Raw genomic sequence first — 18,910 nt, forward strand, 5'->3', positions numbered from 1 at the left:
CTTGGAAATTCATTAAAGGTTAAAATAAATAGACATGTTCTATGTTGGAAAAAAAAAAAAGTAATTCAAACAAAAAAATAGACTGAGAAAATAGGGGTGTCTGTCCACATACTTGACAAATTACTTTTCGACTAAATTAACATTTTTGTTCTTTGCCTTCTTTGTTTTAATATTGTTTAACCAGCTTTGCCCTGGTTGACTTTCTTTTTAAACAAACCAAATCTGCTACTTTGACTATTAATTTCTTTTTATTTCACTGTTTACATTTGTTTATTTAATTTTTATTTAAATGATAGTTTTGACCTGGACTACTGGACTACTTTTTACATTGTATTTTTTTTTCTTTTGCTATAAAATCAGTTGCAATAAAATAAGTTAATGTTTGATTCTCAAAATTATTGCTTGCAATAAGGGCAAAGAAATTGCTGTTCCTTTTTTCAGATTTAACAAAATTCAATACTTTATAACAACTAGCCTTATATTTCAAATAATTTCTTCATATAAGTGCTTTTCTGCAACTTATGTCAGTCAAAGATATGAAGCTTTAATTATAACTACTGGAGGAAATATAAAATAAACCCTCAAATTATTTTAAGGAAGCCAGCTGATGTTGCAATTTAATATTGCAATTAAATGTCACTTGTCTCAATGATTGAAATGGATTTGAGGCAAATGCTTCTTTCTCATATTATACTCAGTAGGTACTGACAGTTGCTCTTTTTTGAAAAAACCAAGAAGATATTTACAAACCCTTTTTTAGAAGACATAAACAAGAGACCTACCTGATGTTTAGAGGAAGCCCTGGCTCTTTGAATTTCCAGGCTGTCGTGTTTATATTTGGCTTAGAGCCTTTGGAGGATAGAATCCCCAGTGATTTGTTGAAAACGAGGTTTCATTAAAACAGCTAAAGATAGGCCTGGAGAGCGTAAGACCCCAGCATTCTTTCCAAAGTATAGCAATTCATATATTTGGCCTGTTATTACTTTCAGAGAAAAATTGTCATAGGTGTTCTTTTCTCACCTATGAGAGGCTTTACAAGGAAAAACTGAACTGTTAAAAATTAACTCCACTGGTGGTAATAATTAAAATTTACATAAATTATATGTACATATTATAGGTGATATAGTATGTATACTATTTGTAAAGAGCTCTAAATTCCATTTTGTGGTGGTCATGAGCTTCTACTAACACGTTATTATTATTTGTAGTAACTATGAAAAATATATACATGTTCCAATGTGAGAGAACCCAAAAATGTTGAAGAAATTACTAAATAGAATTTGTGTGTGTAAGTGTGTGTGTATTGTGCATATGCACACACATGTATATATGTGAACTTTCATAGAGAAGATTGCTTTTTAATATTAGGGGTAACTTATCCAATTAGGAGAGTAGGGTAATTATCAGGTTCAACATTTTTGTCAATTTATTGGCTGACCATAAAAACAATTTTTTAAAATATTGAGTAGGTGGGGAGGGGCCAAGATGGAAAACACACTTCAGGATATCATCCAGGAGAACTTCTCCAACCTAGGAAGACTGGCCAACAATCAAATGCAAGAAATCCAGAGAATCCCAATAAGATACTTCATGAAAAGGTCTATCCCAAGGCACATAATCATCAGATTCTCCAAGGTCAAAATGAAGGAAAAAATGTTAAGGGCAGCCTGAGAGAAAGACCAGGTACCCTACAATGGGAAGCCTACCAAACTAACAGCAAACTTCTCAGAGGAAGCCCTACAAGCCAGAAGAGATGGGAGGCCAATATTCAACATTCTTAAACAAAATAATTTTCAACCCAGAATGTTATAACTGGCCAAACTAAGTTTCATAAATAAAGGAGAAATACAATCCTTTTCAGACAAGCAAATGCTGAGGGATTTTGTCAACACCAGCCCTACCTTGTAAGAACTCCTGAAGGAAGCAATAAACATGGATGGGAAAAATTATTACTAGTCACTACAAAAACACACTGAAGTACACAGACCAATGACATTATGAAGCAGCTACATTAACAAGTCTGCAGAATTAACCAGCCAGCATCATGATGACAAGATCAAATTCACACATAATAATATTAGCCTTAAATGTAAATGGACTAAACGCCCTAATTAAAAGACACAAAATTGCAATCTGGACACAAAGACAAGACCCATTAGTGTGCTGTTTTCAGGAGATGCAGCTCATGTGCATAGACACACATAGGCTCAAAACAAAGAGATGGAGGAAAATTTAAGAAGCAAATGGAAAGCAGAAAAAAGGAGGGGTTGCAATCCTAGTTTCTGACAAAATAATTTAAACCAACAAAGGTCAAAAAAGACAAGGAAGGGCATTACACTATGGGAATGGATTTAATTCAATAAGAAGGACTAACTATCCTAAATACGTATGCACTCAATACAGGAACACCCAACTTCATAAAACAAGTTCTTAAAGGCCTACAAAGAGACTTAGACCCCCACACAATAAGTGTAGGAGACTTTATTACCCCACTGTCAATATTAGACAGATTATTGAGAGAGAAAATTGACAGATGCGCAGCCAGTTGAACATACACAAATCAATAAATATACTTCTTCACATAAACAGAACTAAAGACAAAATCATGTGTGATTATCTCAATAGATGCAGAAAAGGCCTTCTTTCAGCATCTCTTCATGTTAAAAACTCTCAATAAACTAGGTGTTGAAGGAACATACCTCAAAATTAGAGCCATTACAAACCTACAACCAATATCATACCAAATGGGCAAAAGCTGGAAGGATTCCCCTTTAAAATCAGCACAAGCCAATGATGTCCTCTCTGACCACTCTCATTCAACATAATATTGGAGGTTCCGGCCAGGGCAATCAGGCAATAGAAAGAAAGAAAGTGTAGGACGAGAGGAAGTGAAATTGTCCTTGTTTGCAGATGACATGATCCTATGTCTAGAAAAGTCCATTGACTCAGCCTAAAACTTTTTAAGTTGATAAGCAACTTTAGCAAACTCTCAGGATACAAAATCAATGTGCAAAAATAACACACATTCCCGCGCCCCACTGACAAGCATGAACCAAATCATGAATTAACTCTCATTCACAATTGTCCCAAAGATAATAAAATACCTAGGAATACAGTTAAGAAGGAAAATGAAGGATCTCTTCAAGGTGAACTACAAATCACCGCTCAAGGAAATCAGAGAGGGCACAAACAGATGGAAAAACATTCCAATTCCATGCTCATAGATAGGAAGGGTCAATATCATGAAATGGCCATACTGCTCAAAGCAATGTATAGATTCAATGCTATTCCCATTAAACTACCATTGAAATTCTTCACAGAATTATAAAAAGTATATTTCAAAATTTATATGGGACCTAATGAACTTGTATAGCCACGACAATCCTAAGCAAAAAGAACAAAGCTGGAAGCATTCAACTTCAAACTATACTACAAGGCTACTGTAACCAAAACAGCATGGTGTCAGTACCAAAACAGGCACATAGACCAATGGAACAGAATAGAGAACTTGGAAACCAAACTGTACATCTACAACCATCTGATCCTTGACAAATCTGACAAAAACAAGCAACAGGGAAATGATTCCCTATTTAATAAATGGTGCTGAAAGAACTGGCTAGCCATTTGCAAAAAAATTGAAAGTGGACCCTTTCCTTAGATTTTATAGAAAAATTAACTCAAGGTGGATTAAAGATGTAAGTGTAAAACCAGTAACTGTGAAAACCCTAGAAGAAAATCTAGGCAATACCATTCAGGAAGTAGGCATGGACAAACATTTTATAATGAAATCACCAAAAGCAATTGCAACAAAAGCAAAAATTTACAAACAAGAGTCAATTTATCTAAAGAGCTTCTGTACAGCCAAAGAAACTATCATCAGAGTGAATAGACAACCTAAAGAATGGGAGAAAATTTTTACAATCTGTTCATCTGACAAAGGTCAGAATCTAAAAGAAACTTAAGCAAATTCGCTCACACACACAAAAAAACCTATTCAAAAGGGATCAAAGGACATGCATGATCAGACACTTCTCAATAAAAGACATGCATGTGGCCAACAAACATCTGAAAAAAAGCTCAACATCACTGATCATCACAGAAATGCAAATCAAAACCACAATGAGATAACATCTCACGCCAGTCAGAATGGCAACAAGAAACAACAGATGCTGGCAAGGTTGCAGAGTAATAGGAACACTTTCACACTCTTGGTGGGAATGTAAATTGATTTAACCACTGTGGAAGTCAGTGTGATGATTCCTCAGAGATTTAGAACCAGAAGTACCATTTGACCCAGCAAATCCCATTACTGGGTATATATCTAAGGAAATATAAATTATTCTACTAGAAAGATACATGCATGTATATGTTTATTGTAGCACTCTTCACAATAGCAAAGCCATGGAATCAACCCAAATGCCCATCAATGATGGACTGGATTAAAAAATATAGAACATACATACCATGGAATACTAGGCAGCCACAAAAGGAACAAGATCACATCATTTGCAGGCACATAGATAAATCTGGAACTCATTCTCTTAGCAAACTCACACAGGAACAGAAAATCAAACACTGCATGTTCTCATCTATAAGTGGGAACTGAACAATGAGAACACATGGACACAGGGAGGGGAACAACACATACTAGGGACTAGGTGGGAAGGCTGGAAAGGAGAACATTAGGAAAAATAGCTAATGCATGTTGGGCTTAACACCCATGTTATGTTTTGATCTGTGCAGCAAAACACCCCGGCACACATTTACCTACATAACAAACCTGCACATTTTGCACATATATCCCGGAACAAAAATTAAAAAAAATAAAAATATTGAGTAGGCTGATAATTGAAGGATAGAATGACAAATATAAGAGAGGGTGAATAAGAAAAACCTATCATTAATATAGTTGAAACACAGCTAAAGAAACAAACACAATGCATAAGAACATAGTTGTGAAAATTTGGAACAATTTTAAAATAAAGTGACAATGGAAATGAACCAACAAACATGAAATATTATAATAAATATTAAAAAGAGTATTTTTTTGGTCTGGCAGAAATATATGAAGAAGAATCCTAATTGAAATTGCTTCCATTTATTAAATGCCTATGATTTGTCAAACACTTCAAAACTGTTATTTCAAATCACGATATGATTTTATTTAATTACCTATTCTAATTAACATGATTCACATTACAGGTGGCCTGGAATAATTCAAGAGATTGGGCCAGGTGCAGGGGCTCATGCCTGTAATCCCAGAACTTTGGGAGGCCAAGACAGGCAGACCACCAGAGGTCAGGAGTTCAAGACCAGCCTGACCAACATGGCAAAATCCTGTCTCCACTAAAAATACAAAAATTAGCTGAAAATGTGGTGGTGGGTGCCTATACTCCCAGCCACTGGGAAACTAAGACATGACAATCACTTGAACCCAGGAGGCAGAGGTTGCAGTGACTGTAGTGAGCCAAGATCATGCTACTGCACTCCAACCTGGGTGACAGAGTGAGACTCCATCACAAAAACAAACAAACGAATAAAAAGTTCAAGTTTCCACTTCAGGACATATTAGATTCAGAAGAGTATACTAGCAAAAACTGAATTTCTGAGAAGTCTAAGGATAAAAAATGAGAATCTATGAATTCTGAGACTTCATAAGAAATATCTGAAACTCATGTAAGCTCTAGATGTCTATGATTCTGGCTGTTAGAATTTAGATACAGGCCACATTTAACCAATGACAAGTGAAAATTGCCATCACAGCTGGGATCGCTGTAGTCTGTGTTCATGGAACAAGACAAAAATCTCAAATTTCATGAACATAAATTCATTGCATTGTCTCCTGGGTCTTCATATAGCAACAATCATGACCATAATACAAATTTAATCATAGCTAGTCCAAATGGTGCCAGCAACTTATTTCCCTAAGTCAGGGAAATTTTCACATCACAGATTCCAAGGCTACACACATGAAATAAAAACACATATTTGATAGATATTTTCTGAGGGCACAAAGTCATGTAAGATCAACATTTGCTGAGTACTGAATTCTTCTAGTAATGATATTGAACAGTAACCAATTTATGTATGAGTAAACAGATTGGGGCTATAAGAGAGCACTCCTATTTTCCTGATTTTTTACATGTCAACTAATGGGAGTAACATCAGATTATTTTAAATGTAGTATTCTCATTTATTTCCTGTTAATTAATCTATCAACCATGTAGGAATATTTAGGATATGCTTGACTCAGTTTCATTTACTTTCAGAATAAAATTATATATCTAACATGTCTCATATATAAATAGATCATATGTAAATGAAAATTTAATATTGTTTTTTCTGACAATCAAAATATATTACTCATTTTCCAATCTACATTTTACAATTCTGTCACTAATCTCCTCAATTTCTATTAGAATTGTAGGTGAGTGATATTTTTCTCATTGAAGCACCTGGTTTCTATTTAGACTACAATAAGATATCAGTTTATTAGGATGAGTTGAAGGTGGGCACTGAGCAGAACAATAATAATTTTTCCCATGAAATTCCACCTCTTCTCATTGATGTCATTCACTTACATAATTGTGGTTTTCAATAAGGAAAAAAATTTAATCTAGCCTTCCATGTAAATACAAAAATTAATGTTTTGTTGATTATTCAGCTGTTGCAGTGTGCTTCTTAGCCCATTTGTCATCGGTTAATTCAAGATTTAAAACAATATTTAAAAATATATCATTTTATTTGTCAATGAATATATTCTTTGGAATTTTGTTTTTATATATTTTTCATATTTTTCCAGATAGGATAGTTTACAAGTTTGTGAATAAATCACTATGAGACAATTAATATTTGTGGGATTGATCTTATGATGATGCGCTTGTACATATGATTTGAATTGAATGGAATACAAATGACTTCACAGGTTTTTCCTGCCTAGAATGACTCTTCTGGGAATGTTTTTGTCTAACGTATTAAAAAGGATTCTGGAAGATCCGTAAAGGAAAGAGAAAAACAAATTTGATTATTAATGACATCCTAATGAGTTTGGAGTCATCCTTTCTAAATAGGAAGGGAAAGTCGTCAGGGTAGCTTTCTCTGAGTATCAGTGAGCCTTCGAAGTGGAGTGATAATAAAACTATAATATTCTGTCCAATGTGATTTCACACGTAATAGTAGAAACATAGGCCAGGAATGGGGAAATGTGGTTTAGACTAACCATTGAAGTAGAAAGGTAACCTAATACCATATAATTTTTCTGATTATTTTTAAGTGTATATATTTATTTTGAAGAATATCAAGCCATAAATAATGCAGGTCAATTTTTGGAATATGTATCTGTCTATTTTCTGGATGAGGAAAGTACCAATACTTTTTGCCTTGAATGTACTTTACTTATTTCCATGCTCAATAGAGAGACCCAGGCAAAAATTATTTTGTTATTTATTAATTTTATCATTGTCTCTATTTGTGTATGTGTTTGAGTGTCTATATATCCATAAATATTTATTTTTACTCATATAAAGGAAGGAAAATGTAATCAATTGCCTAGAGATAACTACCTTAGATCTTAGCCTGGTTTTTAGGTTAGTGAACACAGTAACCAGCCATGTGTCCTATGTCACACTTTTCTGGTCTTTTTTTTCCACTGTAAAACACAATACTCCAATTGAATAAAATTTAAGTATCCTGTAGGACTGAAATTTTACTAAATCTTCATAGATATCATTAGACAAACCACTGCTTGTAGTCTGTGTTTTGGATGTGGAAATATGAAACTAACAAGAAAAATGTTTCATTTCTGTAGCCCGTTTCACAGCTTCTTTCACTTCCTTGTTCCTTAGGCTGTAAATCAATGGGTTTAACATAGGAATCACCAGGGTATAAAACACAGACACCACCTTTTCTTGTTCTAAGGAATACTGGGAGCTTGGTTGAATGTAACTAAAGCTTATCGATCCATAGAATAAGGTCACAGCCGTCAGGTGAGAGGCGCAGGTGGAGAAGGCTTTCTGTCTACCTGATGCTGAGCGGATCCTCAGGATAGCAGCAACAATAAAGATGTAGGAGATCATCACAGTCAAAAAAGTGAGCGTGGCAATAACACCGGAGAAGATTAAAAGCAGCAATTCATTCATGGATGTGTCAGAACATGAGAGCTTCAACAGTGGGGGAAGATCACAGAAGAAGTGATTGATGACATTTGGCCCACAGAAAGACAGTTTCAGCAAGCCAATTGTATGTGTCAATTAGTTGATTAAACCTCCCACACACGATCCAAATATGACCACAATACAAACTGTTTTGGTCATAGCCACTGTATAAAGTAAAGGGTTCACAATGGCCACGTAACGGTCATAGGCCATTGTGGCCAGCAAGAAGCCCTCAGTGGTAAGAAGAGACACAAATAAAAAATACTGCACAATGCATGCAGAGAATGAGATTGTCTCCCACTCAACAAAGAAGTTCAGCAGCAGTTTGGGTGCAAAAACTGACGAATAGCAGGCATCAACAAACGACAGACAGCTAAGGAAATAATACATGGGTGTGTGGAGTTTGGGAGTTATGTAGATTAGAAAGAGCATTCCTAGATTTCCCACTAGGGAAATGGTATAAATCAACAGGAACAACATGAAGAGGGCCATTTTCAGTTCAACACGACCTGTCAGTCCCAAAAGGATAAATTCAGTAACCAATGTAAAATTAACATCAGCCATGGCTTTGTATTTCTTGACACCTGTTAATGATAAAGACATTGGAATTAATTCAGAGTAATGATACTGAAATATCAAGACTGTTTGGAATCCCTGCCTAGCCATGTGATTTGAATTAGTGACTTCTAATCTCTGATTGTCTTACCTATAAAATCAGAATATTTCAACTACATTCTTCAGACACAGTTTATTTGCTTGTTCCATTAAAAATTGCATGAAGGAAAAGAAAAAAGTTAGGGTCTTAGCTTTAGGATGCATTTAAAATGCTGGTCTTAATGTGAACAAAAACCTAAAGTAGACTTTATTTTAAAGCTATGTAAAGAAAAGAAAAAACCTAAAACATAATTACCATTTGACCCAGCAATCCCATTATTGGGTATATACCCAAAGGAATATAAACCATTCTATCCTAAGGACACACGCATGTGTATGTTCACTGCGGCACTATTCACAGTAGCAAAAACATGGAATCAACTTAAATGCCCATCAGTGGTTGACTGGATAAAGATAATGTGGTACATTTACACCATTAAATACTATGCAGCCATCAAAAGGAATGAGATTATGTCCTTTGCAGCAACATGGATGGAGCTGGAAGCCATTATCCTAAGCAAACTAACACAGGAACAAAAAAGCAAATACCGCATGTTCTCATTTATAAAGGGAAGCTAAACGTTGAGTATGTATGGACCCAAAGAGGGGAATAAAAGATACTGGTGCCTACTTGATGGTGGAGGTGGGAAAGAGGGTGTCTTAATTTTTTTTACCTGGGTTCCAGTAACTCAGAACACTGGTTTACCTTTCTGCTGTAACCAAGTCCTGTTTATTTAAGAAGCATGAACAGTAGAACTGGGAAGGAGTGATGAGCACAAGGCACCAGTCTCCTTGACAGGGCCAGATTCAGCACAGGTTCTATCTACAAAGTCAACTTAGCAGCATTCATCATCCTCCTTCTGCAAAGGGAAAGTGTGAGGACAATGTGGGCCGAGGGGAATCTTCCATAAGGGTAGGATGGGGTAGATTGGCTCTGGGCCTCTCTGAACCACGTGAGAATATAAATAAATATTTCAAAAAAAAATTGGGATACTGACAGCTTTCCCTCTCCAGAATAACAATGATACATTGAGTCACTTCATCATCTATTCACTTGAGAGACACTATTCTTGCAGAGTGAGTAAAACTCAGGAAAAGAATAAGACTACTGAAATAATGACAAGGAGAGAACTGTGAGATCTGGAGTGTCTACGGGGATAAGTGAATAATCCCCATGGGAATAGGTAGGTATGACTTAGATTGCAATTCCTCTTTATGAAAGACTATTCCACCGAATTAAAACACTGAGATTTTTCAGTATTCCAGCGAAGGTTACATGACTATTTTGAAGCTTATGCAGAAAAATAGGTTAAAGTGCAGGATGAGGGATGAGAATAAATGGCCAACTTACAAGTTTCTCCTGTCCCTATAATCTGAAGTCTTTATCTCATAAAATATACTTTTTCAAGTATAAAATACTTATACTTTTTAATACTTTTAAAAGTATAAATATATGAACAGTTCCTTCTTTTCATTTTAAAATTTTAACTGGTTTGTAGAATGCATGTCTATGTTATTCAAATAAGTGAATTTAACTTATCAATAGAAGAAAAAATGTTTAATACCTCAGCTCATTTAGAAACCTGATAACCATCACTTCCCATGGTTTATCTGTAGAGCTGGGAAGGAGTGTCTGTCTAAGACAAAGACAAAGCACTGACAATGGTTAGTTAAATTTGTCTTAAATCTACAGTGATACATAAGTTAAGTAAATGATATTATCACAGTTACAGGTAGCAGCACTGATATTCAAACTTATTCTTTAATGTATGAGAATCAAAGGTACAATCTCCTTGGTATGAAAGTAAGAGCAAGGTGATCACAACACACGTATGTCTATTGCAGAACTATTTACAATAACAAAGACATGGAACCAACTTGAATGCTCATCAATGATAGACTGGATAAAGAAAAATTACACCACAGAATGCTATGCAGCCATACAAAGGTATGAGATCATGTCCTTTGTAGGAACACGGATGAACATGGATGAAGCTGGAAACCATCATCCTCAACGAACTAACACAGGAACAGAACACCAAACTCTGCACATTCTCACTCATAAGTGGGAGTTGAACAATGAGAACACATGAACATAGGGAGGGGAACATCACACACTGGGGCCTATTGAGGTTTGAGGGAGGGAAAGCATTAGGACAAATAGTTAATGCACGTGGGGCTTAACACCTAGGTAATAGATGCAGCAAACTACCATGGCACACGATATACCTATGTAACAAACCTATATGCTCTGCATTTGTATCCCAGAACTTAAAGTACAATTTTAAAAAAATTATCAAAACATAAACTTACAGGCCAGGCACACCTGTAATCCTAGCACTTCGGAAGGTGGACGTGGGTGAACCGCTTGAGCCCAAGAGTTCTAAACCAGCCTGTGCAACATAAGAAAACCCCATGTCTACAAAACACAAAAAAAATTAGCCAGGCATGGTGGCATCCTCCTATGGTCCCAACTACTCAGGAGGCTGAGGTGGGAAGATTGCCAGAGCCTGGGAGGTCGAAGCTATAGCAAGCTGAGATTGCACCACTGCACTCCAACATGGGCGACAGAGCGACACTCCATCACAAAAATAAATAAATAAAATGAAAATGAAAAACCTATTGTGTTAGAAGATAATTTTAGGCAAAAAGTTTACGCATTTGTCTTAGTTCAAATTGTTGCAGGAGAAAGGAGTCAGGATGCAGACTTCAAGAGATTTTTTTTGGATCTGACGCACGAAGGAATTCAAGATGAGTTGCAGAGAGACTTTATTGAAAGCTACTCAGAAAGCAAGCAGAGGAACGCCTTGTCTTTAAGCTTTTTTTATATGAAAATCTTGTCTGTGTAGAAATAAAGCTAAGCTATGTCTACCTGTAGGCAAGCTGACAGCATGGCAAAATTTATTATTCTGCTGATTTAAAGAAAACCATCTTTGGTATTTCAGTGTGTAAGTAAATCAAGCGCAACTATAATTACCTTATAGCATATGTTGTTATGCAATACTGAAGCATCTAGACCATTTTTTTTTCATCAGAGGTGTTTGTCCTTGCAGGCATTATTAAACTGCTTCCTTAGCTGAAATCATCTTATGATCATGGGCAGTGACTGGGAAGGAATGCACCTAGCTAGTTGTAAGATGGAGTTGATTTTAAGGTGGTGTCACCCTGACTTTCCTCTGTTTGTGGCTTCCTAACAAAATGGGAATAAAGTCCCTAGAGTCAATCTTCTCTTTAAAGGATATAGTACATATATTATTAAAAGTTCTTCTTTGTTTCTTGAGGGATTTAGGAAACTCTGAAGAACTTAATGGCTCCCCTAAGGTATTTAATTTCTTGAAGGTTACAATGAACAGAGGAAATGTAGGGGTAGTGTGGGGGGAAAACTGAATATATGATCTCTGAAAAAAAATGCAATAGAATTGCTAGTGATGCTTGCTTGGTACCTTTTCATGCTTTTCAGAACACTTTCACTTGGGCCTAGTTGTCCAAGCAATAGAAAAACAAACAAACAAAACAAAAACAACAGCAAAAACATAAACAAAATGTCAATCCAATTCCATTCCTTGATTTCCTTTGCAAAAATATCAAAGAAAATTAAAACTACTATTTCTTAAAAGACTTTCTTGTTACTTAGTGTGGCGATTCCTCGAGGATTTAGAAATAAAAATACCATTTAAGCCAGCAACCTCATTACTGGGTATATATCCAAAGGATTAGAAATCATTCTAATTATAAAGACACATGCACACATATGTTTATTGTGGCACTGTTTATAATAGCAAAGCCTTGCAAGCAACCCAAATGCCCATCAATGATAGACTGGATATAGAAAATGTGGCACATATATACACCATAGAATACTATGCAGCCATAAAAAAGTTCATGTCCTTTGCAGGGACATGGATGAATCTGGAAACCATCATTCTCAGCAAACTGACACAAGAACAGAAAACCGAACACTGCATGTTCTCACTTATAAGTGGGTGTTGAACATTGAAAACACATGGACAAAGAGAGGGGAGCATCATACACCAGGGCCTGTTGTGGGGTTGGGGGCACAGGGGGAGGGATAGCAGGGGATGGGGGAATTGGAGAGAGATAACATTAAGAACAATACCTAATGTAGATGATGCGGGAATGGATGCAGCAAACCACCATGGCATGTGTATACCTATGTAACAATTCTGCATGATCTGCACATGTACCCCAGAATTTAAAGTATAATAATAATAATAAAAAGACTTTCTTGAAATCAACCCAGTGCCAATCTCCAGCATGTTTATTTCTCCAGTCCAGCATGTGTCTGCTGATTGAGGCAATATTGTAGCTTTGTCCAGCTTAAACTGTATTGTGAAGGATTTTGGTGGCAATGTTTCATATGTTTTTCTTACATTATGTGACTACATAAGAATGAGCCTTTATTCTTTATACTTAAAACGCTCTTGAATGAAATTTGTATTACTTTCCTCAATTAAAGTTTAATGGAGCAGGTAGTAGGGGTAAGGACTGGGTGATATTCTAAGATGAGTTAGTACAGCAGATGATCCCTCATCTCAGAAACCTTAGAACGTTCTAAGTATCTATAATGCATTCTTTTCTAAAAAATATAATTTATTTCAACTCTGTATATGAAGAATAAATAAATTATAAGTAAATATTCTCTTTTCTCCTAGAAAATTATAGATTAAGGAAAAAAGAATCTGAAATGATTTTATAAATGTCAGTGTTTACAGGCATTCAGTTGAGAAGTTCTTAAACAAAAAACAAAACAAAGAACTCAAAATTTAAAACAAATACAAAAAGAAACCATAGCAAATAAGTACATTCAGAAAGATCTCTTGCGAATTAAGTCATCTAACTTCTGTAGGTTTATTAACCCCTTGAAGTCATAGATAATATTAGGTTTAAAAGTATACATACTTCAGAAAATTTGCCTCATATCAATCCTTAATAGATCTCCAAACTTCTCGTGAGAATGCAATTGAATTTGTCACATGGAAACAGTTAATAGCATTATTTCAAACTTATGTAGCTTGTATTTGTCAATGTTATGTTTTTTGTCACGCAAGAAATCTTTTGTAAAAAACATTATTCAGAAGTTGTATTAATGAATGCATCAGATCTCTCTATATTAAAATGTTATATTTCAGAAAAAAATGTTTTTTAAATCTAGTGAAAGACAAATATAATACAATAAACTAATTATTTTAAAATACACATAATTGAATGAGTTTTGACCATTGTGCACTCCAGGGCACTTACTAGCTCAATTGAAATACAGAACATTTCCTTCATCCTCCAAGCCTCCTGATTCACTGCCAAGAAACCCTTCTCTCCTATCTCCATACCCAAGGAACTGCAGATCAGCCCTATATTCCTATGTATGAGATTTGGTGTTGAAGAGCTTTATAGAATTGAAGAAATAAAATGTATGTTTGCTTTTTTCTTGTATTTTTAAAATCACAACAGATTTTGAGAATCATTCACATTGTTGCACGAATTGTGAGTTTTCTTAAATTGCTAAGTTCTATTCCATTTTATGGATTTTGTACATCATGTTTATTTGGTCACTTGTGGCCTGACATTTGAATTGTTTGTGATATTCAGCTATTATGTATAAAGTGGCTATAAATATTCGAGTAAAAGCTTTGTCTAAAGATAACTCTTAGTCCTCCTGGATAAATACCTCGCAGTGAAGTCTTCCAATAAATCAACATGTATATCTATCCATTTGTTTCGCCTGTCTCTAATTTCTTGCAGCAATGTTTTGCAGCTTTTGTTTTTATAATTGAGTCTTTATTTATTTTGTTGAATTTATTTCTAAATATTTTATGTACTTTTATAATAATCTTAATTTTTGAAATAATTTTTTCAATTATTAGAAAATTGAAATTTTTCTAATTTCAATTTTGTATTGCTTGTTGATAAGATGTAGAACTATGACTGATTTTCATATATTGTTGTAGGAATTGCTTAGGATCTTCTAAATACAGAAAAATGTCCCCTGAGAATAATGAGCATTATGCGTCTCTTTTCTAATTTTAATGTCTTTAGTTTCTTTTAGATTTTATTGTTCATTTATTCATTACTAATTTTTTCCTTCTTTTTAAGCTTTCTTTTTTTTTATTTTTATTTTTATTTTTTTTCCCATTTATTTATTTTATTGCATTTTAGGTTTTGGGGTACATGTGAAGAACATGCAAAATTGTTGCATAGGAACACACGTGGCAGTGTGATTTGCTGCCTTCCTCCCCATCACCTACATCTGGTATTTCTCCCCCTGCTATCCCTCCCCTTCTTTGTTGACATTTAGGCCTGTCTGAGCTTGACTTTGCTTTTGTGCATTATATGTTATTTAACAGGAATCTCCGGTAAAATTTTGAATAAAATTGTTCCACCAAATGTAGAAAGTTTTGTTTGTTGTCTTTTCAGGATTTTTTTTGTTTTGTTCTGTTTTGATTTTTTAAAAATCTTTTTCTTCTCCTCTGACTTCTACAATATATCTACTAATACTATTTATGGTGTCCACAGATCCATTAGGCTTTGTTCATATTTATTCATTCTTTGTGCTTTTTGTTCTTCAAATAGAATAATTTCCATTGATCTGTCATCAACTTTACTAATAGTTTCATCTACCATCTCATGGCTGTTTTTGAATCCTTCTAGCGGATTTTTAGCTTTAGTTATTGTACATTTTACCTACAGAATTTCCATTATGTACTTTTGTTGTTCTTTTTCTTTTTATTGAGATTTTCTATTTGAAAATCTGATTAATAAATACTGTCATACTTTCTTTTTATTCTTTATGTATATGCATTTAATTATTTGAACATATTTTTGTAGTAGTGATTTTTCAGTCTTTTTCTGCTTAATCCAGCATCTGGATCATTCAGAGAGTTTATACTGACTGATTTCTTTTTTCCTGTAAGTAACATTTTTCTGTTTCTTTGCTGGTCTTGTGCATTTTTGTTGAAAGCTATGCATTATATAACATATATTTTAGACACTCAGCATTTTATATGTGCAGCTTTATTAAACACTGTCAGTCCATTTCCCAAAGTTATTGTTTGAAGTACGATTTCCATCAGTGTTTTATGAGAGACCTACTTCCATAACTTCACCAGCATTAGATATAGTTTATGTTTTTCATTGTATCTTTCGTGTTGACAGCATTGTGGCATTATTTTTGTGGTTTTAATTTTATTTTCCAACATTACTAATGAAACTAATAAACTTTAAAAAAAATTTTTGGTTAAAAGCATTTAAATGTCTGTTAAAAGCACTTAAATACTTATATACATATATATGATTAATATATATTATTCATATATATATGATTAATATATATATTCATATATATGTATATAAATATTTCCACTACCTTGGCTAATTGCCTTTTACTCTATAAATAAATTCTTCCATGTTAATAGAGTTCAATTTACTGTTTTTCATCGTGAGGTTCAGAACTTTTTGTGTCCTATTTAAAAACTATTATTGCTATTAAATTTTAAAGATAGTCTCAATTTATATTTTTATTATTTTACCTTTCCCATTTTCTATATTTTGATGATTTACCTTACATTTTAAGCTACGTATTTTTGAAATACTAAATATAATACACTCTTCTTTTTTCCATTTGTCACGCAATGCCAGAGACTTAGATTTAATTCTGTTGATTCACTCTACATTTTGAATGATTATTGCCATGCATTCATAAAATATTTATTTTAAATTTAACAATAAAATATTGGTGTTATGCTTTCAAAATTTAATCACTATTTATAATTACCTACAATTTTATAATTACTCCCCCCCTTTACTTTCACATTTTGGCTACAATTCTGTTTTCATCTCTTCCTCTAAGAACTATGTTCAAAAACCACACACACATACACATACACACACATTTGTAAAGTACTTTAAGTGTACAGCTTATTTAAATCTTTATATTTACGTACATCCATAAAACCATCACCCAAATTATGATACGGACATTTTCAGCACTCCAAATGCTTCCTCATGGTCATAATATTTAGTTTTACTTGTTGTTAAAACATGTACAAATGAAACCTTACATATGGGCTTATTGTGTCTACTTTCTTTTTCTAAACATAACATTAGTAAGATTATCTGTGTTAATGTTTATATTTGAAGTTTTTCTAATGCTATACAGCCCTTTATTTTGTAAATATATTAACATTTCTTAGTTTTCTTAACAATGGATTTTTTCTAGTTTATAAATATTATTAACAAAACTTCTAAAGCGTATTATTCTGTATGCATTTTGGTGAACATGCACACACATATGTAAGTTGAAGCCCCGGGACATAAGTTAGGCATATAATCTGCTTGTTGTTAAATAGTTCTCCAAAGTGCTTTTCCATTTTTACATACCTGCCAGAAATATTTGATATCGAACTTTTTTGTATGTTTTATGGTTATTTTAGTGCTTTCCATTGCAAAACATTCTCTAGGATTTCTGGCAATGTTAGCTTATAATTGTCTCTCTTTGTAATGTATTTGTCGGATTTTAATATCAGTGTTTTACCGTACCTATAAAATTATTCTTTTCTTCCTATCTCAATCTATTTTTCTTTCTTTCTTTCTGTTTTTTTTTTTCACTTTTAAATTATATTAGAGTTATATTCCTTATCCTCTAAATATCTGGAAAACACTGTCAGAGAAACATCTGAACCCGAAGTTTTATTTTGGGTATATTTTATTATTAAAAATTTAATTTCTTTAACATATTTAGAAAGATTTACATTTTCTAATTGTTTCTACCTGTTTTGGTACATCTTATTTCTCAGAAAAACTTTTTATTTTATCTAAGATTTCATCATATTGCCTTTCAAATAGTTATAGAATATCTTATATATTCTGCTTTTTACATGGCATTAGCAACTTATGTTTTCTCTCATTTTTCTTGATCGGTTTGGCTACAATTTCATCACTTTTCTTTCACTTTTAAAAACATACATTTCTGATACTTTCTTATGAAATTACTATTTTATTCTATTGAATTTTTAATTTTTTCTATTTTTTTTTTCAATTTGGTCTGTTTTTCTTTTCTTTTTTAAATTATACTTTAAATTCTGGGGTACATGTGCAGATCGTGCAGGATTGTTACATAGGTATGCACATGTATCAAATTTACATTTAGTTTTTTTTAAAACACTATTTATTGATGAATGTGTTGATTATTTCCAAACATGTAGAGGTTTTTTTAGCTGGCTTTCTGTCATCTATTTAAAATTAAATTTCATTGAGAGTAGAATATATATTCTGTATGATTTCAATGCTTTAAATTTTATAACGTACAGTCAATTTTTAAATGCATCATGTGCATTGGAGAGAATCAATGTTCTGTAGTTGAGCATGGTATTCTTAGCATTTCTATCAGGTCAATTTAATTGCTCATGCTGTGACTTTATTTTTCTTGGCTTATTCTACCAATTATTCAGGGAGCTTTTTTAAACCTCCAGTTATATTTGTAAATGTTGTTCTCTCTCTTCCATTAGCTTTCTTATCATATTTTGAAACTATTTTTAGGAAGATAAGCGTTTGAGACTATTCTTTTTTCCTGTTTATTACTTTAGCAGAAAAAAAAATCATTTTGGTGTTGATTTAACTTGTAAATATTTTTTACTAGTCCTCACTGGTTTGCCCTTGTGGGTGTTATTCTTTTTTTGTTGTTTTTTCATGATTTCCAGCTTTCTTTTATTCTACCTTGTCCATGCACGATAAAACGAAACAGAATAACATTTTGCACAAAAACTCAGCTAACTGGCTACAACAAAATACAATGAGTCATCCTCATGAGCATGTGGACTTGCTGTATCTCTGTCAACCTTTAATTTTTTTCAATAAATAGCTACAAAGATGGAAAAGTCAACTCTGTGAAAAATCAACTCTTGACAGTAAGATTTCTGAAAATGAACTATTAGACTTAACAAAGCGGTGGTTGTCGGTGACCTTGACGAAAGCATTATCAAAGGGGTCAAATGCCTGAATAAAATGGGTTTTGTAGAAGGAAAAAATAGGGTGTTATTTTTTGTTATCTTTTGTTTCCATTTTAAATAATTTTATTTCACTTAAAAACT

General features: G+C 33.5%; 1 protein-coding gene and 1 long non-coding RNA gene across 2 annotated transcripts in view; both read right to left on the bottom strand.

The window, feature by feature from the left end:
- The window catches only part of LOC119469290, a 1,680-nt gene extending 1,484 nt beyond the window's left edge, over positions 1-196 (bottom strand). Inside the window, exon 1 of the long non-coding RNA XR_005198094.1 lies at positions 72-196. This is a non-coding gene — a long non-coding RNA (uncharacterized LOC119469290). The remainder of the gene's footprint in view (positions 1-71) is intronic.
- A 7,320-nt stretch (positions 197-7,516) lies between these two features.
- On the bottom strand, positions 7,517-8,717 carry LOC108295168 (olfactory receptor 1052-like). Its single transcript, XM_017517208.1, is given in 1 exon segment — positions 7,517-8,717. A coding segment is annotated over 1 exon segment (939 nt). The 3' UTR covers positions 7,517-7,778.
- Between the last annotated feature and the right edge of the window lie 10,193 nt (positions 8,718-18,910).

Source organism: Cebus imitator, unplaced genomic scaffold (genome assembly GCF_001604975.1).
Source record: "Cebus imitator isolate Cc_AM_T3 unplaced genomic scaffold, Cebus_imitator-1.0 Scaffold622, whole genome shotgun sequence".
NCBI classification, from domain to species: Eukaryota; Metazoa; Chordata; class Mammalia; order Primates; family Cebidae; genus Cebus; species Cebus imitator.